This window comes from Leucoraja erinacea, chromosome 6, assembly GCF_028641065.1.
Source record: "Leucoraja erinacea ecotype New England chromosome 6, Leri_hhj_1, whole genome shotgun sequence".
NCBI classification, from domain to species: Eukaryota; Metazoa; Chordata; class Chondrichthyes; order Rajiformes; family Rajidae; genus Leucoraja; species Leucoraja erinaceus.
In genome coordinates, this window is record NC_073382.1 from 15,890,000 (window position 1) to 15,914,993 (window position 24,994).

Genomic DNA, 24,994 nt, shown 5'->3' on the forward strand with positions numbered 1-24,994 from the left:
GAGAGGCTGATTGAATGCTGGAATGTGTATCTATGTATATCTAGTGGACTGACACGCAAAAGGGTAGGATTTCTGTTACAGCTGCATGAAGTCTGGTAGTCCCTACTTGGAGCGGTAAATGGTTCTGGGCAACAATCTTTGGTAGGGTGCAGTGGCTCTGGAGGAAAAACAGCAGAGAACGATGGCTAGACTTTAAAGATTAAGTTGACAGAGAGGTCATATCGGATTGCATCCCTTAGAGTTTAGGAAATGAGGAAGGTGATTGGATTAAACTTTTCAAGACGCCATGGGAAACTGGAATGGCAGTGCCTATTTAGATGGATAGATAGATAGATAAATACATTATTAATCCCCTCAGGGAAATTCAGATTACTTGCAGACACCAATAAAAGTAAGACACCACATTAATTAAGAATTGAACATTAAACATAAAAACCCCTCAGGGACAATTCCCACTGTGAGAGAAGGCACAAAGTCCAGTCCTCTTCCCCTTGTTCACCCATGGTCGGGCCTATTGAGGCCTCCGCAGTCGCCGCTACGGCGGCCCAATGCACAGGCCCACTCGCCGGATGAAAAGGCTTCGGCGTCGGGAGAACACTCTTCAGCGGCTTGGAGCATCTAGAACGGCCGCTTGCTGCCAGAGACCGCGGCTCCCAAAGTCCACAGGCCGCGCTGGTCGGAGCTCCGACACTGGCGATCTGGGCGAGAGATCCCAGGCACTTGTTCTGAACACCAGGTGTTCAGAGTCACTTGTGGACTAATGAGGTTTTCTGATGCCCTTTGATGTCTTTAGTCGAGATCTCATTTTATAGAAAGCAAATGGCTTCATAAATAACTGTCCGTGTGATCTCCTGTGCTGATTTTGATAGCCTGTGGGAGTCACGCAGAGTTAGTGGGAGTACTTTCTTCCTTTATTAATCCTGAGCTTTTTATATTTATATACATATGTCTCCATTTTGTTTGTTCAAGTTCCACAAAACAGTCGGTATCTAATACTAGTCACTAAGAGAATGAACAAAAGGTCATAAGCCAGTTATTTACTGACAGCAAAGTATATATCTAGTATGTGTAGGAAAGAACTGCAGATGCTGGTTCAAATCGAAGGTAGGCACAAAATGCTGGAGTAACTCAGTGGGGCAGGCAGCATCTCTGGAGAGAAGGAATGCGTGACTTTTCGGAAAACTTCAGGCATCCCTTCTCTCCAGAGATGCTGCCTGACCCACTGAGTTACTCCAGCATTTTGTGCCTATATATCTATTATGTTACGGATTCATAAAGGTAAAAAATAATTTTTGACATTTCCATTTGCAGATATTCATTAAGTCGTGCTGGTTCTTCCAACTGAAGATTCATGTTCATATCTTGAAAGACGATGCCGCCTAGATTGAGGAGGTGCTCTTACAGTGATCACACATAACAAGTTTGCAAGAGTTTTCCTGCCATCGGCTATCCACTGGGCAAACAACATCAAAAGATGAAGTCTCTCAGAGCAATCGCCAGCCAGTTTGTGCTGCTTAATGCAATTAGTTTTTATCAATTTCTACCATAGTGCACATTTTCAGGTGGGATGAATTCCCACCAATTATTTTTTTTAAGTTTTGTTTTGTATCCCAAATTGTATATTTAGGAGTGGGATCTGGAAAACGAAACCTCTGCAGTGCCTCAGGTAACCTGCTTTTCGTTGATGATTATTACTGGGAGACGGAGAGGTTCTCTATAGTTTGTGTACATTTGTATATAGAATCATTTTTACTGAAGATGCAAATCTTGAGAGTGCATTAGGAGTGGGACTCTCTTACTGAACAGTCTCCTCTGGGTCAGCTATGACCTGCTTAAACTCTGCTTCTGAGGTGGCTCAAGAGACCAATGTGGGATCTGCAGACCCTGCCACAGAGGGGGGGGGGGGGGGGGGGGGGGGGGGGGGGGGGGGGGGCTCAGGTGGCGTTTGGCGGGGAGAGGGGGGGTTGGAGGGAAGTTCAGGGGGTAGTGCGCTCTTTCTGCTGTTTGCGCTTAGCCTCCATTTGCTCCTGTCAAAAAGACTCGAGGTGCTCAGTGCCTTCCCGGAAGCTGCTTCTCCAAATTGGTCATAGTAATTGTACAAATCACATCAACAACCGATTGTTTTTGTGGATATTGTTCTGTAGGTGAATTTCTGAAAGGGCCATCATTAAATATTGCCTTGATTATTTACCTGCATTGATTGAATAATGTTCCAGTTACTTATTATTACCATGCCATTTTTTATAATGTTAATACCTATCTTGGATGATGTCAGATTGCTTTATAGTATTTTCTCATTTTCCTTTGGCTCAATTTAATTACTTTATGCAATCTGGCACCTTTACATGGCGGAAGCTGCACTTCACCACTGCGATATCTCCTCAAGGTATGCCTACTTTGAAGAAGTTCTCCTCCACTTTGTCTACTTCACCATCAGAGTTTTGTTGATGTCCCTAGCGAGAGTTGAGAATGTCAAACCAGTCATGTTTTCTTTGATCTTTTGCATGGTTTCCATATCAATTCAAACAAAACGAGATGACCATGTGTCCTCTTACTCCTCCTAGTAAGTCTCTTGCATGAGAAAAGCTGTGGCTATCAAGATAATGTCTGTCCCATTAAGGAACACTTGGTCTGGATCTTACGGACTTCCTTGTATATGGCTTATAGTCACTTTACGCGTGCCCTTTCACATCACCTGTTTTCACCTGGTGAGGTAACCTCTGCCAAAATCAAACCAATGACTCTTAGGCATATAGATATGAAAAATTATTTTCCGCATCAGAAAGTTAGATTCTCATGTGTTTTAGAGTGTGTGCCAGCAACTGACATCAGATGTTTCCATATTAAAATGTGGGAGCAAATGTCAGGCTGTTGAGAAGGAGAGGCTGTATGGGCTCAACAGTGTCGAATCTAACTAGGTAGGCCATATCACACATTGTGTGTGCCAAAAAGCATTATCAGTTGAGAACCACTTGAATGTCCCATTGAAGAAATCTCCAATCAGAAATGAAAAAAGTTGTAGATGCTGGAATCTGAAATTAAAAATAAGGTACTGAAATGACTCGGCAGATCAGGCGACATCTGTGGAAAGAGAAATGGTGACTGATTTATGGCTGGAACCCTTCAACAACAGTGTAGTGTAGGTAGAAGAGGAGAATGGGTTCAGGCAATTTCTCTGATAGGATAATGTAACCGCTTTGGGGCAATTTAGCTCCTTTGTCTGTCTCATGCATTGCTCATGTTGTAATGTTTGTGTAATGTTGCATAGCCAGATCAAACCGTACAAATGAGAGAGAGGAGAGGGGGGAGGGGCGGAGTATAGCAGCTAAAATGGCCATCTGAATACAAGCAGAAAAAAAGAAAGAAAGCCAGTTTGCTAAAGTTTCAGAATTCAATATTGAGCCTGAAGGTAGGCGCAAAATGCTGGAGTAACTCAGTGGGCCAGGCAGCATCTCTGGAGAAAAGGAATAGGTGACGTTTCGGATCGATACCCTTCTTCAGTCTGAAGAAGGATCTCGACCTAAAACATCACCTATTCCTTTTCTCCAGGGATACTGCCTGACCCGCTGAGTTACTCCAGAATTTTTGTGCCTATCTGCGCCGTAAACCAGCATATGCAGTTCCTTCCCACTCAATATTGAGTCCTGTAGGCTCCAAAATCCCAAACAAAAGAGATGAGATGCTCTTCTTCAAGCTTGCATTAGGCCACACTGTAAACCTTCATAAATCAAAGCTTTTGCAGGATTGGTAGATTAGAGCAATATGTAGGATGTTTCAAAGCATAATTCCACCCCCATATATATTTTGTGATTTTATTCCTAACTCTTAAAGGAATGTGCATCAGAACTCAGATTGTACATTAGGGCTGCAAGTCTGCAATGAAAAGTTTGCTTAATGTTCCTGCAATTCGAGACATTTACACCTTTATTTATAAAAAAACAGCAATTGCTGGAAATATTCACCAGGTCAGGCCATGTCTCTGGGAAGAGAAACAGTCAGAATTTCAGATCTTTTGTCAGATTTTTGTATCTCCAACTTTCTTTGGGAGGTGCAGAAATGCAACCTTGGTATGACTGAGGTACACCATCCCTTTTAACTTGCCATTTGCTTGTAATATTCTAACTATGCAATAGAACCAAAGACTCTCGGGTTCGAGGGCCCAACTAAAGGGTTTATGTTGTATGACTAACACAGTAAATATGGCTATGGTTTATGTATCAGAGTCTCTGAGAATGCCAGCTAACAGCTCATGCAGCTTCACTTGATTGGGAGGAGTAATTGAAACGCTGCTTTCAATCTAAGGTTGTGCCAGTATAAATTCTGGTGAAATCCTCGATGGAGCATGTATTATTTCTGCGGTTTTGGCATTTTGCATCCCAATTCTAATATCTCAAATTAAATCCAACATCTCTTTTTTCCCCCATTAAAAATATAACTTTCATTTAATTTCTGAGAATCTCTACAGTAGTATTCCAGCTCTGATCAGGTTATGCTTTATTTCAACATGCAATCCACATCGATTGACATTCAGGGTAAAGAGAATCTAATTCCTGTTTCCTCTCCTTATCGTAAAACAATTCCACTGTGTTATTTCCTTTAGCCAGTTTGTTATATGTCCGTGTATCATTTCATAAACTTTGCAGCTTCAGTTCTGTTGACTGGGTGAGCTAGTCTGTGCTGGGTCATATGTGCACTACTTAGAAATGTTAGTGAATCATCGGCAGGCAGTGAGTAGTGATAATGGAGACACAAGACATTGCAGATACTTGTATCTTGAGCAAAGAACAGGCTGCTCGAGGAACCCTGTGGGTCAGGCAACACCTGTGGAGGGAAATGGACAGACAATATTTCAGGTTGGGACCCTTCTTCAGACTGATGAGAACAGTGATAATGTACAATGGCTGCATTGTGAATGCCTACGTAATGGAATAGGACATGAGGTACTAGTTATAGATCCACTTTTGTAAAGTTTGTTAAACAAAGCCTGTCACCAGAAATGATAGCTTTTAGATAAATTCCATTATTTAAAGATCTACATCCCCCTATTTGTTTGCACTATATGATCGGCTATTTATGAGAAAGGAAACATTAAACCTTATCTACTAATTAAGAGCTTCAGTCTGTCACTATTTCCATAACAGACATGCCATGACTCAATCTAAACCCTTTACTGTGGCGAGCTGCACTTTCCCTATTTAGTTTGTGTGAACCTGGCTGCACTTTTGAAAGTATTTTTATTTAAATATTTTAAACATGGTACATGTGTTGCAGTTTTTGTACCTGTTCTCCCCATCAAACTGCAAATACTTTACAATCAAAGGAATCTGTAATTAATGTATTTTATGCACATAAAGGCAATAAAGTCTCAAGGTCATCAGGAAACGTTCTTAAACACAGGTACAATGTACGGAGTGATTCAATTAAAAAGACAATATTTTTATAATTGCGTGTAAAGAGCTAGTGTTGCGGTAAATCTGGTCCTTTAAGATGTTTAATAATGACAGGATACTTATTAAAGATGCTAATTAAATGTGTAAATTTCATTTTATGTAACATGGCTGACAGTTTATAGTCTTGTATATAATCCTTGCTTCTGTCATTCAACACAATGTACTGAAATTCTCTGTAAGCTTTTAAGTGATTTTAAATAAAATGTGAATTCTGATGCAAATCTTAGTTCTGCAAAACACAAGATTTTTTTTTATAACTGAGGAGAACAACGAGCATACACAGCTTGATAGAACATAAGACACTGGAACAGAGGTCATCCATTACTCCCTTGAGTTTACTCCTTTATTTCGTAAGATCATAGATGCTATTAGAGCTCAGTTTCACTTTTCTGTCCATTTCTCATTTCAGCATTCAGTGTCTATTAAGTGGTCCTATGAATAAGCACAACAGAGTATTCACAGTCCTCTGGTTAAAAAAGTTCTTAAGCTTCACATTCTTGTGAGTAAAGGAACTTCTCTCAGTCCTGAGAAGATGTTTTATCTCTGAGGCCAGCCTTGAGACCGCCCCGAGACCAGGTCTTGCAGAAACAGTCTCTCGGTGTCCATTGTGTGAGGGTTGAATTAAGCCTGGCTTGGGAACCATCTGCCAAGGAGATCCCAGACGGCGCAGAATTGGTTTAGGAGGGAGATATAGATCAGCCATGATTGAATGGTGGAGTAGATTGGATGAGCCGAATGGCCTAATTCTGCTCCTACATTAATGATCTTGAAGCCTGGGTAATACTGAGTCACACACATTGATGGTACCAATCACTCGTCACTGAACACCTATGTAGTTGTGTTCCTAGCAGTGTGGATTAGATATTCATGTAATATCATTTTAAATGCTTTTAATTATTTCTTAGTTGTAGTACTTTTTTTTTACTTTGTTCTATATAATTTTAAGGAGTTACAACTATCTTTTTTAATTAAGCATCCCAGCATTGTACTCTGTCCTCTGCTTTTAATCTCCTGTTAAGCCTGTCTTGAATTGGTTCTATGAAGTCATCCCTCCTTAATTCTTGTTTTATCATGGGTTTTGCTTGGGGTTTCCTGTTTATTTTTAAAATATGAACAATGGGAGGAACATTTGTGTAGCTGTAGAAAATTTCCTATTGCCAGGATTGTGCATTTTGGGAATGGCAGTTTATACCAATTTTGCATATTTCCATAAAACATTGAACTGTGTTTAAACAACACTGATTAAATATTGGCCAGGGTATGAATGGGGACACTCCTGCTCATCAAAATAGTTTATGGAATCACATGAATCCGTGAGCCTCTTGTTTAACATCTCATCTAATATAAGGAGTGTGTGACAAGTAAGTGGTTTAGACTGGACTTCAAAATCTTTGAAAGTTTTCACCTTGATAAAATAAGATAAAATGGGCTTTGTACTGCTTTCTAACTCAATAACTAGTGTTTTTAATTTTTTACACTTGCAACAAGCTTTGTATCATTATTTCACTACTTTAAATGTTTCCTAAAAGTTTTATTTTATGGCACTGACAGTTCTGAGTGAAGATGGTGTCCCTTTGGTTCATCACATCCTGTGACAGCTGTTTGCCTGAATACATGGACATTTGGACAGATTCACAAGGACAGATCTGATGCCTGGTAATCCTGTGTCTCTTTAAGATTTGTATTTTACTTTTATCATATCTGCATTGTCTAAGTTTTAGTGTCGTTTTGTTCAGCGTTAATTGGAGGCTGTTTTGGATTTTCAAAAAGTACCCATTGCTTTGCTGAATTTTCCATTCCAGGATGTGGTCAGAGTTTAAGGGGAGTGATTGGGTAGCTAAGATAAGGAATCGAAACAGAAGTACACCATTTGGTCCCCTGTACCTGCTCTCCTATTCAATGTGATCCGAGATCCCATGGTGCAGCGGTACAGGTGCTGCCTTACAGCGCGGGTTCGATCCAGGCAACGGGTGCTGTCTGTGCGGAGTTTGTACCTTCTCCCCGTGACCGTGTGGATTTTCTCCGAGATCTTCGGTTTCCTCCCACACTCCAAAGACGTACAGGTTTGTAGGTTTATTGGCTTGGTATAAATGAAAATCGTCCCTGGTGTGTGTATAGTATTAATGTGCGGGGATCACTGGTTGGTGCGGATTCGATGGGCCGAAGGGCCTGTTTCCGCACTGTGTCTCTAAATCAAACTAAACTAAAAAAAATAAGCATTCACTCTGTTCTACTTTCCTGCACTCAGGCCATTTCTTTTGATAAGCAACAAATCTATCAAACTCTCCAAAACATACACTATGATTGAGCCTCTCTCTGGAAGGGCAGGAAGTACAAGATTTCTCACTCCCCCATTCGGTATCAGAATTAGAGAATACTGTGGTTGGGATAACCTTGAAGGAGTGCAGTGCAATACAAGATGCTGTGGAACAAAGCTAAAAACTAAAAATGCAGTCTTCATTGGCGATTCCAGAACCAGTCAGTCTTCATACCTTCCTCGCATGATGTGTCATTTCACTGGTGCCAGGAATGTGCCAGATGATTTACCAGAAGGAAGTACTAATGGAAGAAGAGGGTTGTAGTTCTATTGGAGTTAGGAGGGAAGGAACCAGACTCTTGTCATTGGAACCACTTTTGGAACCAATTCAGTATTTACTTGGGGAAAAGGGACAAAGTGCTTAAAAGAGCGAGATTGTCAGATGTCTGCATAGAAGGAAAAGCCTAATAATCTGCTGTAGCTGAATTCCCCAATAAATTGCTGCATTATCTTAGTGTGGCGAATAAGGTTGGTGAGCTGCAATGTTCCATGCTGTTTTATGCTGTAATACCAGCTAAAACATGTCAAGAAAGGACAGGACTAGACACTTAATGCTACAGGATACATTCTTCAGATAAAATGGGGAAAGGAAAAATGGGATTGAGTTAATTGCTAATCTAAGTACAGGAAAGAGGATGAATCTGGGCAATTAATTACAGATACGGTTAAGATGTAGGAAATTACACTCTACAAGGAGCATTTCTTCAGCTGTCAACTAATTGGAGAGAGTATGAAAGAAATATGAGACTACATTATAGTTTGTGCAAGAGCTATAATCAATCAATATGTCATCAATATTGTCATCAATATTGATTGGAACAATGCTAAATAGGAGGAAATTGAATTCTGTTTTGGGGAACAACTTTGATCATTTTGTGCCCCACCTTGTGACAGAGGAGGGTTTGCGTGGTTTGATCCTGGGGAACATGTCGGGCCAAGCAACATTTGGACAGGTACATGGACAGCAGAAGTTGAGAGGAATGTGGGCCAAATGGTGTAGTTGGGCACCGATTAACATAGACAAAGTGGGCTGTAGGGCTTGCTTCTATGCTTTATGACTCTATGAGTTAATGACATTCAATGAGAATGTAGATAGTCTGGTTAAGAGATTAGCAGGCAACACAAAATTTGGAATCGTTGGTAGCAAAGAAGGTTGTATGAGAATATAGAGGGACATGGTCATCTTGAAAGTTGGGTGGAGCTGCGGAAGACAGAATTTAATCCAGATGAGTAAGCAGTGGCACAGCTGCTGCCTCACAGCTCCAGAGACCTAGGTTCGATCCTGGCCTTGGGTGCTGTCCATGTGGAGTTTGCACATTCACCCTGTGACCACATAGGTTTCCTCTGTGTGCTCCGATTTCCTCCCACATCCTAAAGATGTGTAAGTTTTTAAGATCATTGGCCTCTGCAAATTGACTCTAATATTTCAGGAGTGGATGAGAAAGAGGGATAATATAGAACTTGGGTGAACAGTTGATCGATGGTGTGGACCTGATGGGCCGAAGGCTATTTTCATGGGGCTGCATCTTTTGATGTATACTTTTGGGCAACACAACTGGATAGGGTAGTGAAGGAGGCTCATGGGCTGCTTGCCTTCATAGACCAAGGCATTGAGTATAAGAGTTGGGAAGTCATGTTGCAGCTGTACAAAACACTGGTTAAATTGCATATGGACCATTATATACATCCACCAGTATCCACACCAGAGGAAGTATGTGGAAGCAATACGGAAAGTTCAGAAGAGATTCACCAGGATGTTGCCCTGGAACAAGCTGCCAGAGGAGATGGTAGATGTGGGTAGAATCACAACATTTAAATGGCAATTGGATGGGTACTTGCATAGGAGATGCATAAAGGGATGATGATAGGCAGGTACAATGATCAGCTTGGACAAAGTCAGCCGAAGGGGGTCATTTCTATGAGGATTATGACTAGTTTATCCAAAGTAGGTAATAGTTCCCATCAGCTGATAGTTTAAAGACGAGTGAATGCAGATTTAAAATTGTGTTCAAAGTATATAAGGAAGATATGAAAAGTTTTTACTTGGCTGTTGTGATCTGCAATTCACTCTCTGTGACTAAATCTTGAATTATCCAGTGCTTTCAAAAGGGGGAGTAGGTAGATGCTTGAAATAACAATTTCCAGTGCTGTGGAGAAGATCAGGAGGGAGGAGACGGGTACACGAGACTGGTGGATTTACCGTCCAAGGAGATGGTACAGACTTAATGGACTGAGTGTCTTTCTGTGTTGTAATAACTTTATAGGTCTATGAAAATATATTAGATAGTCACAACACTAGGTGCCAAGATAGAGTTTATTGAAATGGTTTAGGTCATTTTAAAAAGTCAAATTCCATACAATCTGTTATAAAAGAGGAACTCTTTCCTTGCAAAACGTTTTTAGACAGGATGGTAGTGCACCGTGCAATCTTAACAGATAAGCTTGTTGTTACAGATATCTGAAATCTCACTAACATTTGTAGTTGCATAATATAACTCAGTGCAGCTCCTCCCAAGAGGCTTTCGTTCTTTTAGTAGAATTATCTCTTACATTTCCTATTAGAATCTTGAACTCTAACATTTTAAACTCTTAATTCAGTACTATCTTTCTCGATGTTGGATAGTGTTATTATTTCCCTTGCGCCAAGAAAGCTCTTGACAAGTGTAAGGCAAATTCAAAACATGACCCTTAAATTCCGGCCCTGACGACAACGCCTGGAATTTCTGGGAAATACCCTGGTTCTTATTCCTTTGTTCATGTGCAACCATTTTGTGAATGGCAATGGGCTTGGGTGGGATCAAGGCGAGACATAATCTGCCACTCCTGCCCACATGAAGAGGCACATCAGGGCAAGGAGCGAGTACCTGAATTAACCAGGAATTTTACCCTTTATAACACAACAAGGCCTCAGTTGAAGATGCTGATGAATAGCTAGTATGGTACCTTGTAAAAGACCCCCTCAGCGCACAAAGACAAGGCAATCCTATCTGGGTCAACTGGCTTCAAAACGAATTGTTTTGACTCCAGGCGGAGGATAATAACATTTATAGTTGGCTTATGAGGGCCAGGGCAGATTGGGGGTCGGGAAAGTCTGATTTTAGGGTACACGTCGGATCACTTTCGATGACCGCGTGACCTTGTATGCTAAAGGCTCCAATTGATGGTGTGTGGTGCATGGAACCTGTGGCCATTCCACTTGCTGTGGCATAAACTTTGATCCAAATTCCAAGAGCTTTGCCAATTTTTATCAGTAACTATTGATTCCAAGTAAACTCCAGAAAGTTCCCTGGAATGGAGAAGATATATAACTTACCAAAAGGGAATGGCCGTTCCACCAGTAAACCCGGCTGTATGGAACTTCAGTCTCTGTATATCTACTATTTCCCAGCATGCTGAAAGGATGTAAAACTGGGTACAATAGACATAATGTTCTGTTCACAGTAAATTATACAATGGGATTGTACACATTGGGAAAGTTAACTTTAAGGATCAGTACATCATGTGAAAGTCACTTTCTATATTCCAATGTGATGTTTTATGGCACATTCGCTGAATAATCTTCAGAAAATAATGAAATAAATGAGAACAAATCCAAACTTGTAACATTAGGAAGTAATGATATTGCTTTACGGGTGGATGCCAAACTTGCTATATTATTCCCCATTTTGTCTGTCTAAAATGGTCCACCTTAAGATGCAACTGACTGCTCATCCAACGGTTGAAAGTAAATGATTTAATAAGAGTTTCACAGGCAATACATTAGGTGAGATCTTGCAGATGAGGCTCAAAACTCACTGGGAATGAGGCCATGGAAAGGGACGGCCTTTTTCTCCTCCCCATTGTGCTGGTAACTGTTGAAGAATGGTTTGTTTACAGTCTCAGTATAGTTCCAGACACTCAATTTATTTTTCTAAGCAGAGCTTTCCTGGAAACAAACTGGTACTTCAATAGAACTGAATAAGTTTAGTTTAGCAGTGTGATGCATGGATCCTCAAACAATTTAATATTTTATCATGATCATAGTTCCCTTCTGGCAAGACTATTCCAAATGTTTTTGTGCTCTAACAATATGTAAGCCTCAAAATCACTTGATCTCGCTCAATAAATATAGTAGGTGGAAAAAATATCAGGATGTGAAAAACGGATTAGTGTCTAGTAAGAAGTAAGTCTTTGCAAATATCTAATCAGCAGCCTCTTGGCAATGGACATTTCTAACCCAATTTGTAGCAACTAGAAATAATTTGCAGTTGCTTGAAAAAGGGAAGCAATTTTTACAAAGTAATAAGATAAATACTTTTAATGTTCCGTTGGGTCCAAAGTGTCTGTATCTTTGGGCAAAAGTGGTGATGTCCGTAGACTTGGGGCCATGCAAAGCTGGAAGGTTCTTTAAATCAATACTATAACAGGACACGCATAGTTTGATCTGAACCTACAGCCTGATTGTCAAATCTGTACCAGTCAGTACCTAGACATTACTGGTCTAAAGCTCAAAATTGTCTACAATATAATTTATGTTTGGGTAAAAGTATATTCTGGGCTTGCCTTGAATGCATTCTTTAAAACTGCCCAGGCAGAAGGTTGATGAAGTTATTTTTATATATACACAATTTTTAAACTCGTCGTTACTCTGGGCTGAGACAAAATCTGCCTGTAACTGGTTTTTGCCTCATTTTGGAATAAGCTGAGTGATGGTAGTATTTTTTGTTCAAGTACTAAATTAACTAGATGGGCATGGCTTATCTTAAAGACAAATGGTCTGGAACTCCACTAAATGTGCACTGGAACTCTATTTTTCTCCTTTAAAGAAAAAGAGTCAAAATGTGATGGAAATCTGTGTGTTTGACAGGGACCCTTCTCCACTGGCGATCAGTAAGCATGAGATTCCTTGCGACTTAGAAGGCGTGTGCGAGTAGCAGAGCTGGTGGCACTTCTGATCACTTCCATCCACCTGTGGAAAGAAAAATTAGTGACACATTGGTGCAATTTTCTAAAAAAACATCCCAAGAGCAAATTAAAGAACAATTCACGTTTAGGGGTTAACATGATTTCAAGGTCAGTCATGGTGTGGAGGGGAGCTTGAAAATATATATATTTTTCATTCTCTTACTCTAATTATTCAATTATTTCTATCGTTGGAGAGGAGAGACTGCAGATGCTGGAATCTAGAGCAAACAACAAACTGCTAGAGGAGCTCAGTGGGCAGGCAGCATCTGTAGAGGGAAATAAACAGATGGGTCAGGATTCTTTGAAAGACAAACTCTGGAGGGACTCCGCATGTTGAAGAAGGGTTCTGACCCCAATCATCCTCTGCTGATTTCCTTCCACAGATACTGCTTGACACCCCCCCTCCTCCCCCCTGTAGTGCTCCAGAAGTTTGATTTTCATTCTTTCTACCTTTTCTTTTGCTTTCCTACTCCACATTCCTTCTTCCCTCTCCCATCCACGAAAAGAGATTCCCTTCACCAATTTGTGCGATTAAAAATGCAGCAGGGCCTCACCTTTCAAAGGTATATTCACTCTCAGCCCTGAAGAAGTAAACGTGGGACTTGAACTGTAACTTGAAGACGTAGTCCTTGTGAATGCTGTCAGACTCTGCTGGGGTGGTAACAGAATAACCCAGTAGTGGCAAGCTTGCCAGCGGATGAGAGTCCTAAGGAATGATCAACAACACTGTTACAAAGCAACATACAAAGCTTTTTTCAAGGTAACACACAATGAGGTAGAAATCAACCTGGCTCTAGTGAGGGTGTGCTGCAGGGATCACCGTACATAGGATCATTGGTAAAAGGACAAAGGTCTTGCTGAAACAGTCCTCAATGAAGTACTTCCCAGACAAGTTCTGTGCTGAATGCCTCAGATTAAGATACATTGAAATTCCACGGACCCAAATCTCAGACATGGATTATGAGATCATGCACTCAGGAAGATGAGGATTTTCTGCCTCTGCATCTTTGGACGCAACTTGATTCTTCCATCATTTTACAAAACCAGGGGCTTACATTTAGTGAAAAATTGCACGAGATGAAATGTAGCCAGTTTATAATTTAAAAAAAAAACATGTCTTTGAATCCAGAGAGACTTGTCTTCAATCAATCAATCAATCAATCAATCAACCTTTATTGTCATCTTGCAAGCAACAGTTGTACAGTGCAAAATGAAAAGACGTTTCCCAGTGAATAGCGGAGCATCGCACATGAAATTTAAAAACACTTCACACATAATAACACTAAAAAAAACAATCCAGTCCCTGATGGAACAGTATAAATAGTTAAAAGCAGGTAAAAAACACAATGTTAAAATACAGTAAACCAATCATAAAAAATGTCCGGGGCCGCTGATTTGAGTGGCCAGTGCCAGTTATTAAAGTGTCCGTGCCAGCCGCAGAGTCAAGTCAAGTGACTGAGTGCAGAGTGACTGTTTAGCAGCCTCACAGCCTGTGGTAGGAAGCTGTTTAGCAGCCTCGTAGTCTGGGCTTGATAACGGACAATAAATTAATGTCAAAATAGCAAATAATAAAACCACTCGATCATGGTAAAAATATCCTGCTAGGAAAGAAATTTGTCTTTCTCGCCCAATTGGACCTAAATGTAATCTCAAACTCATAAATGGAGTTGACTCCACCTACCCTCTGAAATGTTTCTGTGGGTAGAGCAGTCCTAGCAACCCAAACTCTCTGTACAGACAGCACTGAAGTCAGGGTCGAACCCAGGTCTCCAGCGCTGTAAGGCAGCAATTGTGCCTCCCACACTTTGTTGGGAGCTTATTGGCCACAATTCCTATCTGACTTAAAAGTGATCATAAGGCACTTACAGAGACATTGTTTAGAATGAATGACTGATATTTTAACCACCATTTTAACGTAGGAAGGGAAGGTAGTGCCTTGGGCGACACACATGCAATCCACCCAAATACGAGTACACTCTTAAACATTTGCACCACTAACGATTAGATGTGATGGTCTTAAAGGAGAACGAGTGACAAACAGCAAGATCACCTTTGCGTTTCACTCACCTGGTGTGATTTGTAGAAGAAAAGGCAGAAGTTGGTAAAGACCACCCAAAGTTTTTGCCAACCATTGCTGTTCTTGAATTTCCTCAGCAAGTTTCCAGAAAGCTGATTCTAACACAGGAAGGATCGCACACATTACCTCAGGTAATTGAAACATTGCAAGATCATAAATGAGATGTCACACTAAAACAAATAACATGGAAGTTTTATACACAGCCCAATCACGTTCTATTTCTCACTTAAAGCACCAGCTTCCAATGATCTTGGAATCTAAACTCAGGTGATCAGCCCTCCAAGGACATTGTTGGGACAAACGTCATAAGGGAGTTTTAGGAATAGTGTGAAGCCTTGAAAAATATTGGAAATTAGAAAAGGGGATGGGACAGTTGGACCAAGGAAGGTGGTGAGTCATAGAGTTGTACAGCATAGACACAGACCCTTCAGCCCAACCTATCTCTGCTGACCAAAATCCTCATACGAGCTAGTCATATTTGCCTGCATTTGACCCATATTCTCTAAACCTTTCCTATCCATATACCTGCCCATTTTAATTATTGCAATTGTATTTGCCGATAACAACTCCTCTGGCAGCTCATTCTTGATACCCACCATCATCTGTGTGAAACATTTGCCTTTAAATCTTTCCCCATCACCTTAAATCTATGCCCTCTAGTTTTAGACTCGTATCCTGGGAAAAAGACTGACAGTCCATCGTAGCTATGCCTCTCATGATTTTACAAACCTCTCTAAGATCACCCCTTAGTTTCCTCTGCTCCAAGGAAAGTAGTCTGAGCCTATCCAATCTCCCCTTAAAACTCAAGCCCTCCAGTCCACTGCAAATCTATTCCATAACATTTCTAGTTTAATGACATCTGTGTAATTAAACCTCAAGAAATACTCCAGCTAGTTGGCAACCTTCCTCTCAAGCCTGAGGAGAATTATTTGTTCCAGAACTGAAGAGAAGGCAATGAGATAATGATCCCCCATCAAATCCGGTGTAAATAATTCTTCGACAGCTTGGCTCTGAGAATTACTACAGGAAAGGTAAGATTTCATTTACACTCTTTCCAACGTGCAGCTGTAACCTCTGTCCCACTCCACTGTCCAGCTTTGCTTAGAAGTGTAACCTGAGCAAGCACTATCCTTCTAAGATTTTGTTTCTCTGGACTTGTTAAACACAACATTCCCCTTAAGCTATTTATACTCCACTACCACCCATTAAATGTGAAACACTGTTCGAGTTATAACTCTCAGTAGACATGCCCAGATGGTTGGACTCTGGAGTGGAATCTTAACTTAAAAATTAGAAGCTACCAAATATATTTTCTCAACTCCCAAAGGAACATGTCTGTGATGAGCATTATGTTCAAAGAGTGTTGCCATCTGCTGCACAGACAAACAAACAACTTCATGCTTTGTCGAAGGGAACTCTGTCAGTACATGGGAACGAAGATCAGGAGGAGGCCTTTTGTCCCCTTGAACCTGCTCCACCAGTGCACGGTCATCTCAAGATCTTTCAAGACCACCGCCCTTCTCAATCCCCACATCTTCTTGGTGACCAAAAATCTATTGATCTCAGCCTTGTGTTTATTCAGTGATTAACGCCCATGAGTCCTTTGGGTTAAATAACTACAGCCAGTCCCTGGTTTACAACAGGGTTCTGTTCCTGAGAATGCTTCGTAACCTGAATTTTTCGTTGTTGGAAATGTGGGCGAGGATCACAAAAATAGCCATGATGGGAGAGCGAGCAGGCATGGGAAGAGTGGCCGCTGACCAGTCTCACTGACTCTGTGAGTGAGCGAGCGAGCGAGTCTGTTCAGCGCTCCCAGCTCTGCTTGGCACTACACAGCCCCCATTTGTTGTGGCTTGTTCCTATACATGGGTGGCCATAAATAGGATGTTCGTAACCCAGCGACGGCCTGTATGTAGGAGGATCCCTCTATGTACTAAAATAATTTTAATCAGAGTCCTAACCAACGGCCCCTTATTCTGAGAATATGCTGCCTTATTCTGCACTCTCCTGGCTTGGAAACAGCATCACCGTTAGTTACATCACCGATAACTCTTCTACACTACAGTGAATACACTTCAGGTCAATGTACAATCTCGGAATCTGCTCACTGAACCGAAACTGCACCAATTATATAGATCTTTCATTAGATATGCACAGCTAAACTGCACATAGAACTCCAGGTATGCCCTTACCAATTCTTGGGACAATCATAGCAAGACATGTTCTCTACTTTCCCTTCTGGTAATCTCTTTCCACATTGTTTGCGGTATCTCCATGTTTATTTTCAGGATCCAGTTCCAGTTCACTAACATTTCCTGGCAGAGGGAGCAGATTAAATAGGGATTTTCAAAAAAGGGAACTGGACAATTATGTGAAGAAAAGCCAGCAGGGTTGGAGGGAAACAGTCAGACCATTATCCGTAACTCTTCCTCACTCCACAATTTTTGCCTGATCTGCAGAGTTGAGCCCAGGTGTAGGACTCAGATGGGACAAACTATGTGTGGTGGGTTTAGGACAAATTGTGCACCTAGAACATTAGAGGTCCTTGGGTTCTGGCTGGGCTGCGTTGATGCATTAAAATGTTAGGGCTGATTGCCCAGATTCCTGGGAGAGAGCAGATGCCACGGTTCCTGGGGCTTAAAAGGTTTAGAGGGATATGGCCAAACGCAGGTAGGTAGTACTAGTGTAGATGGGACGTGTGGATCGGTGTGGGCAAGTTGGGCTGAAGGGCCTGTTTCCACACTGTAAGACTCTATGACGCTAATATATAGATAGTTGGGCATTGGAGTGAAGCCAATAAGATTCAAATGCAGGTGTTGGGTAGGTTTTGGCCTCAGGTTTTATACCTGACTACACCTCTGCCAATGAGTGTTTCCAACATTTTCTGGTTTTATTTCAGATTTCCAGCATCTGTTGCATTTTGCTTTTGTGTTGGAGAACACGCTCAATGCGCTAGGACAGGCATGAAGGGCTGAATGGCCTCCCTGAACATTTCCATGACTTCACAAATGTAATAACAGATCAAGGAAACAATATTTTAGACTAAACTATAACTGACTCCGCTGCACTGAAGCACGCCATTTTCCAGTATTTATTGAGATAGTGGAAGAATTTAAATCTATCTTGCAGAAATACTGGGTCCATTTTTCAAACTTTAAGTATCTTCACTTTTGCAACCTGGGCACACAACATGGTAAATATAGAAACTGTTGCAATTAATGAGCACATTGAAATGAAGTGTTAAATACTTTCACAATCTTGATGTCATATTTAACCGAGATCGGGTTCAGAACACACTATCACTGGGGCAATCCTAATCCTACCCTTCCTTCATCTTATCTGATGCTAAAACGACTAATCTTGATTTTATTACCTCCAGACTCAACTATTGCACCACCCTTTATCCTGTATCTGTAAACTGGGTGGTTTGATTGCAATCACGTATGGTATTTCTGTTAACCGGATAGCAAGCAACAAAAAAGCTTTTTGCTGTAACTTGACACTAAACTAAAACCAAAATTAAAACTAAACTTCTAGGTTGGTCACCGTCCTGCTCCCTGTAAAGATCTCTCATCCAGAACTCTGCTGCCCTTGCCCTAACTCACTCCAAGGTCTGGCCACCACTGCACTGTGCTCACGAACCTGCATTGGCTCCTGGTTATGTAACACCTCACTTATTAAATGCTTACCATCCTTTTTTTAATTCCTTCCTGTTCTCACACCTTTCTCCCTGTAATTTTCTCAACCTGAAACCTAACAAATTCCATGTTTACACAAAAAAGCTGTGTTCCCAGCGGGTATCTGCATCTATGGAGCGAAAATCCCTCAAAATCCTTCGCTCTCATACAGAGATATGCACCCGCTGAGGCCCTCCCCAGCTTTTTTGTGTAACCTTCGATTCTCCAGCATCTGCAGTTCCCATACTAAAACTAACAAAACACCTTGGGCTATTTTGTCCACGCTATTCAATGAGTAAAATCTGTCACCGAGTTTAAATAACCCTCAAAGAAGGTTCTCAACAGAGTTCAGCACAAAAAAGGCCTTTCCAAAGTGTCAACACTGCTATGACTAAAAAGTGGGCACAGATGTGCAGGCACAGGGTAGGGTGGACAGACGAATCAAGGATTTAGTGAGCCAAGGTCAGTGTTTATTAGTGGCCAATGCATGGGGAAGGACAACAGTGACACCAGGGAGTGAGGATAATCAAATAGTCTCCATACTGGCCACTCACAAAGTTCACACACAGTGCCCTCCATAATGTTTGGGACAAAGACCCATCATTTATTTATTTGCCTCTGTACTCCATAATTTGAGAGTTGTAATAGAAAAAAATCACATGTGGTTAAAGTGCACATAGTCAGATTTTATTAAAGGCCATTTCTATACATTTTGGTTTCACCGTGTAGAAATTACAGCTGTGTTTATACATAGTCCCTCCCATTTCAGGGCCACATAATGTTTGGGACACATGGCTTCACATGTGTTTGTAATTGCTCAGGTGTGTTTAATTGCCACCTTAATGCAGGTATAAGAGAGCTCTCAGCACCTAGTCTTTCCTTCAGTCTTTCCATCACCTTTGGAAACATTTATTGTTGTTTATCAACATGAGGACCAAAGTTGTGCCAATGAAAGTCAAAGAAGCCATTATGAGACTGAGAAACACGAATAAAACTGTTGGAGACATCAGCCAAACTTTAGGCTTACCAAAATCAACTGTTTGGAACATCATTAAGAAGAGAGCACTGGTGAGCTCACTAATCGCAAAGGGACTGGCAGGCCAAGGAAGACCTCCACAGCCGATGACAGAAGAATTCTCTCTATAATTCTTCTCTTTCTATAAAGAAAAATCCCCAATCACCTGTCCGACAGATCAGAAACACTCTTCAGGAGGCAGGTGTGTATTTGTCAATGACTACTGTCCGCAGAAGACTTCATGAACAGAAATACAGAGGCTATACTGTAAGATGCAAACCACTAGTTAGCCGCAAAAATAGGATGGCCAGGTTACAGTTTGTCAAGAAGTACTTAAAAGAGCAACCACAGTTCTGGAAAAAGGTCTTGTGGACAGATGAGACGAAGATTAACTTATATCAGAGTGATGGCAAGAGCAAAGTATGGAGGAGAGAAGGAACTGCCCAAGATCCAAAGCATACCACCTCATCTGTGAGTATTGTACACCATACTCCAGAATTGGTCTCACCAATGCCTTGTACAATTTTAACATTACATCCCAACTTCTATACTCAATGCTCTGATTTATAAAGGCTAGCACACCAAACGCTTTCGTTACCACCCTATCTACATGAGATTCCACCTTCAGGGAACTATACACAGTTATTCCTAGATCCCTCTGTTCAACTGCATTCCTCAATTCGCTACCATTTACCATGTACGTCCTATTTGGATTTGTCCTGCCAAGATGTAGCACCTCACACTTATCAGCATTAAACTCCATCTGCCATCTTTCAGCCCATTCTTCCAAATGGCCTAAATCTCTCTGTAGACTTTGGAAATCTACCTCATTATCCACAACACCACCTATCTTAGTATCATCTGCATACTTACTAATCCAATTTACCACACCATCATCCAGATCATTGATGTACATGACAAACAACAGTGGACCCAACGCAGATCCCTGAGGCATCCCACTAGTCACCGGCCTCCAACCTGACAAACAGCCATCCACCATTACTCTCTGGCATCTCCCATTCAGCCACTGTTGAATCCATCTTGCTACTCCTGCATTAATACCCAACAATTGAACCTTCTTAACCAACCTTCCATGAGGTACCTTGTCAAAGGTCTTACTAAAGTCCATATAGACAACATCCACTGCTTTACCCTCATCAATTTCCCTAGTAATCTCTTCAAAAAATTCAAGAAGATTAGTCAAACATGACCTTCCAGTCACAAATGCATGTTGACTGTTCCTAATCAGACCCTGTTTATCCAGCTGCTTATATATATTATCTCTAAGTATCCTTTCCATTAATTTGCCTACCACTTATGTCAAACTAACAGGTCTATAATTGCTAGGTTTACTCTTAGAACCCTTTTTAAACAATGGAACAACATGCGCAGTACGCCAATCCTCTGGCACTATTCCCAGTTTCTAATGATATTTGAAATATTTATCTCATAGCCCCTGCTATTTCTACACTAACTTCCCTCAATGTCCTATGGAATATCCTGTCTACCTGGAGACTTATCCACTTTTATATTTTTCAAAAGTGTCAGTACTTCTTTTTCTTTGATTCTCATAGTTTCCATAGCTACTCTAGTTGTTCCCCTTACCTCACATAATTCAATATCCTTCTCCTTGGTGAATACCGAAGAAAAGAAATTGTCCCAAATTGTTCAATATCTCCCCCATCTCTTTTGGCTCTGCAGATAGCTGTCCACTCTGTCTCTGTAATGGACCAATTTTATCCCTTGTTTTCCTTTTGCTATTAATATAGCTGTAGAAACCCTTTGGATTTACTTTCACCTTACTTGCCAAAGCAACCTCATATCTTCTTTTAGCTTTTCTAATTTCTTTCTTAAGATTCTTTTTACATTCTTTATACTCCTCAAGCATCTCATTTATTCCATGCTGCCTATAATTATTGTAGATCTGCTGAAGAGAAAACTGAAGGGGAATAGCCCCCAAAACAAGCATAAGCTAAATGTACATAAAAATGCTGGAGAAACTCAGACTGATTCCTGGGATGTCAGGACTGTCTTATGAAGAAAGACTGGATAGACTTGGTTTATACTCTCTAGAATTTAGGAGATTGAGAGGGGATCTTATAGAAACTTACAAAATTCTTAAGGGGTTGGACAGGCTAGTTGCAGGAAGATTGTTCCCGATGTTGGGGAAGTCCAGGACAAGGGGTCACAGCTTAAGGATAAGGGAGAAATCCTTTAAAACCGAGATGAGAAGAACTTTTTTCACACAGAGAGTGGTGAATCTCTGGAACTCTCTGCCACAGAGGGTAGTTGAGGCCAGTTCATTGGCTATATTTAAGGGGGAGTTAGATGTGGCCCTTGTGGCTAAAGGGAGCAGGGGGTATGGAGAGAAGGCAGGTACAGGATACTGAGTTGGTTGATCAGCCATGATCATATTGAATGGCCTTGCAGGCTCGAAGGGCCGAATGGCCTACTCCTGCACCTAATTTCTATGTTTCTATGTTTCTATGTGCAGCAGCGTTTATGGAGCGAAGGAAATAGGCAACGTTTCGGGCCGAAACCCGAAACATTGCCTATTTCCTTCGCTCCATAGATGCTGCTGTACCTGCTGAGTTTCTCCAGCATTTTTGTGTACATTTAGCTTATGCTTGTTTTGGGGGCTATTTTTGTGTTCCTTTGATTTTCCAGCATCTGCAGTTCCTTCTTAAACACAAAGCATAAGCTAAAGATGGCTGCAATACAGGCCTGGCACAGCATCACCAGAGAAGACACCCAGCAACTGGTGAGGTCCATGAATCGCAGACTTCAATCAGTCATTGCATGCTAAGGAAATGCAACAAAATACTAAACATGACTACTTTCATTTACATGACATTTCTGTATCCCAAACATTATGGTGCCCTGAAATGAGGGGACAATGTATAAACACTGCTATAATTTCTACATGGTGAAACGAACATGTATAAAAATGGCCTTTATTAAAATCTGACAATGTGCACTTTAACCACGTGATTTTTTTCTATTCTAAATCTCAAATTGTGGAGTACAGAGGAAAATAAATGACTGATGGCTCTTTGTCCCAAACAATATGGAGTGCACTGTATTCCTTTTCTCCAGAGATGCTGTCTGACCCATTGAGTTACTCTAGGTTTTTGTGTCTATCTTTGTTTTGAACCAGCATCTGCAGTTCCTTCCTACATAAATAACTACAAGGATTGGTAACTCCAACTGAAATCGTTATATTTAAAAATATATATATTTTAAACTAAGTCTGAAAAACACAGTAGACTTTTCAACACATTAACAACCCAGTGATACCCCCCTGCTTCTCTTGCTGTTGTAGCTAATCGAACATTTAAGTTATCAATAATAACCAACAAGTACCTTGGTACATGAAACAAAACTCGCGTTTCATTTAATGGGATGTAGCTAAATTTAAATTCCTTATATATCCCCAGCGATATGTCTTGCTCTGGGGTGAAATATAATTAGTGGGCAATTTAAATCTGCCTCGGTCATGTAATTGACTCTCTAGGTGCATTTTGACAGGACAAGCTACAAAACTAACAAAATCAAGATTAGTGCTTTAAAAGTTAAAACCAACTATATTGGCAGCTGGCCGTTTAATATATTTTTGAACGCTGTTACCTCAATATTGGTGATGTGATCATAAAATGACAGACTCTGCATTCGGTACCAACAGACATGGGAGAGGGCAAGAGGCCACTGATTACAGATCAGTCCAGAGGGAAGTGAAGCATAGACACCAACAGTGGACGTTTCTTCCATCATAAGAGCAAAACAACAAGAACAAAGGGGAGAGAAGACAGACAGACTGTAAACTATGCAGGGTGTAAGGAAAGACGAGAAGTTGCGTAAGTGATTTGTAATCAGGGTTGCCATCTCTTCAAGATTGTATTGGAGTCTCCAGGAATTGCAAGCAAGAAATGGGCATTGTGAAGACTGTTTCATTTAAACATCTGCCAATTACAAAAGGACATTAGAGGTCGGTAAAAAGGACTGTCCGTGGTTGAGAATCCTCCCATCGGGTAAAGTGCCCATTTTTCCAATTAGATATCACAAGATGGGATGTCCCAAAGATGGATCTATAGTCCAACCAACATTGGGAGATGGTTAGTCCCGTGTCGAAAACTCCAAGAATAATACTGACCAGAGCTGGCAACCCTAGATGTAAAATGCACACACGTGTCCATCTGTGCAGCAAGAAGAAGGGTTAGATCTTGACAGAATGCCTGGAAAATAAAATGCTTTAAAAAGGAGCCAAACCAATTTTATTTTAAGGATTTAAAATGAGGTTTCAGCTGGAACCACTGTGATTTTTTTTTGTCATTGGCAATGGCTTACAATATGCTTGCCAATTAGCGCTGCCCACATTGGAAATTGCTGCCAACAACCTTTCGGTGCAGGAGGCCATTCTGTCCAATTGGTCCATCTTCCCATTCTGTTCACCCCAGGCCTTTCTCCCTCATCCAACTGCTTCTCAAAAGCTCATCCGCATGTTTACATCAGCAAGTTCCATGACCACTCGTCTTTTCCAAATTCTCCAGGGGATTTCCTACTCTGACTCAAGCGCATATAACATTGGACTTGTCCAGCAGTGGAATCATCCTCTCATGCATTGACGTATCACATTATCCTCGCTCTTTGGCAATGTTTGACTTTAAATGGGCAACAAGAATACATGAGACGCCACTCCTAGGAACAACAACTTTCTTCTGAATTCCGTATTGGATTTATTTATGAAATGTATTATATTTATGGCCCTGCATGAACTAACTACTTCCTTAATTTTAAAGAAGCCTTGATTTATAGCGTACTATCAAATAAATCCCTACAGAATAACGGAACTATTGTAAATTGGTTAACTTTTGCATTAATGCGAAGACCTGGTAGAACCGCTGCCTCACATCTCCAGCGACTCAGGTTCAAGCTGACCTCAGTGCTGTCTATGTGGAGTTTGCAAATTCACCTGTGACTATGTGGGTTTCCGTAATGGTTTTTTTCCTTTTCTCGTTGCTTCAGTTGCCTCGCAAGTAGTTTATGTGGCTTATCCCCAAATTCGAAGTGTGCTTGTTTTGTAATTTGGAATAATCTTATTACTCTAACCGATAGTATTCTATTGACTTTATATTTCAATAAAGCTATCTTATTATGTTTATTTATGGTTGGGTCAGTTGCATTGTCCAGTTCTAGTAATTTTTGGTTGGTTCGACCGCTGAAGTTCTCTTTGGGCTGATTTTGAAAACTCTTAAGAGATTATGACATGCGAATATATGCCTTGAAGGTTTCCCATAATAGCGGTGCAGAAATACCCGGTGTGTCATTTATTTCAAAAAAAAGTTTTGTTTGTTCTTTTATATACTCATAACCCTGCGGGTTATTTAATATGTGTGCATTGAACCTCCAATGCTTGACAAATTGCATGAAAATCCTGCTGGGTTATGACAAGAGTACAGAGTACAGCACAGAAAAAGGCCCTTCAGCCTTCCATGTCCATGCCACCCATTGTACCAA

The 24,994-nt window shown here is 40.9% G+C and overlaps 2 protein-coding genes and 1 long non-coding RNA gene across 3 annotated transcripts in view; 2 read left to right on the forward strand and 1 right to left on the reverse strand.

Moving 5' to 3' along the window:
- Positions 1 to 1,892, forward strand: part of LOC129697937 (serine/threonine-protein kinase 24-like) — a 52,890-nt gene extending 50,998 nt beyond the window's left edge. Inside the window, 1 exon segment of the mRNA XM_055636673.1 lies at positions 1,312 to 1,892. Within this exon segment, the coding sequence (XP_055492648.1) occupies positions 1,312 to 1,345 (34 nt within the window). The 3' untranslated portion in view covers positions 1,346 to 1,892.
- Positions 1,893 to 1,950: 58 nt separating this feature from the next.
- On the forward strand, positions 1,951 to 5,671 carry LOC129697938 (uncharacterized). Its single transcript, XR_008723586.1, has 2 exons — positions 1,951 to 3,381; positions 3,572 to 5,671. It is a non-coding gene; the product is annotated as an uncharacterized LOC129697938 (long non-coding RNA).
- A 4,392-nt stretch (positions 5,672 to 10,063) lies between these two features.
- farp1 (FERM, RhoGEF (ARHGEF) and pleckstrin domain protein 1 (chondrocyte-derived)) overlaps positions 10,064 to 24,994 on the reverse strand; it is a 254,948-nt gene continuing 240,017 nt past the window's right edge. The window contains exons 25-27 of the mRNA XM_055636674.1: positions 14,779 to 14,886; positions 13,266 to 13,417; positions 10,064 to 12,715 (exon numbers count right to left, since the gene is read on the reverse strand). Of these exons, the coding sequence (XP_055492649.1) occupies positions 12,634 to 12,715; positions 13,266 to 13,417; positions 14,779 to 14,886 (342 nt within the window). The 3' untranslated portion in view covers positions 10,064 to 12,633. The remainder of the gene's footprint in view (positions 12,716 to 13,265; positions 13,418 to 14,778; positions 14,887 to 24,994) is intronic.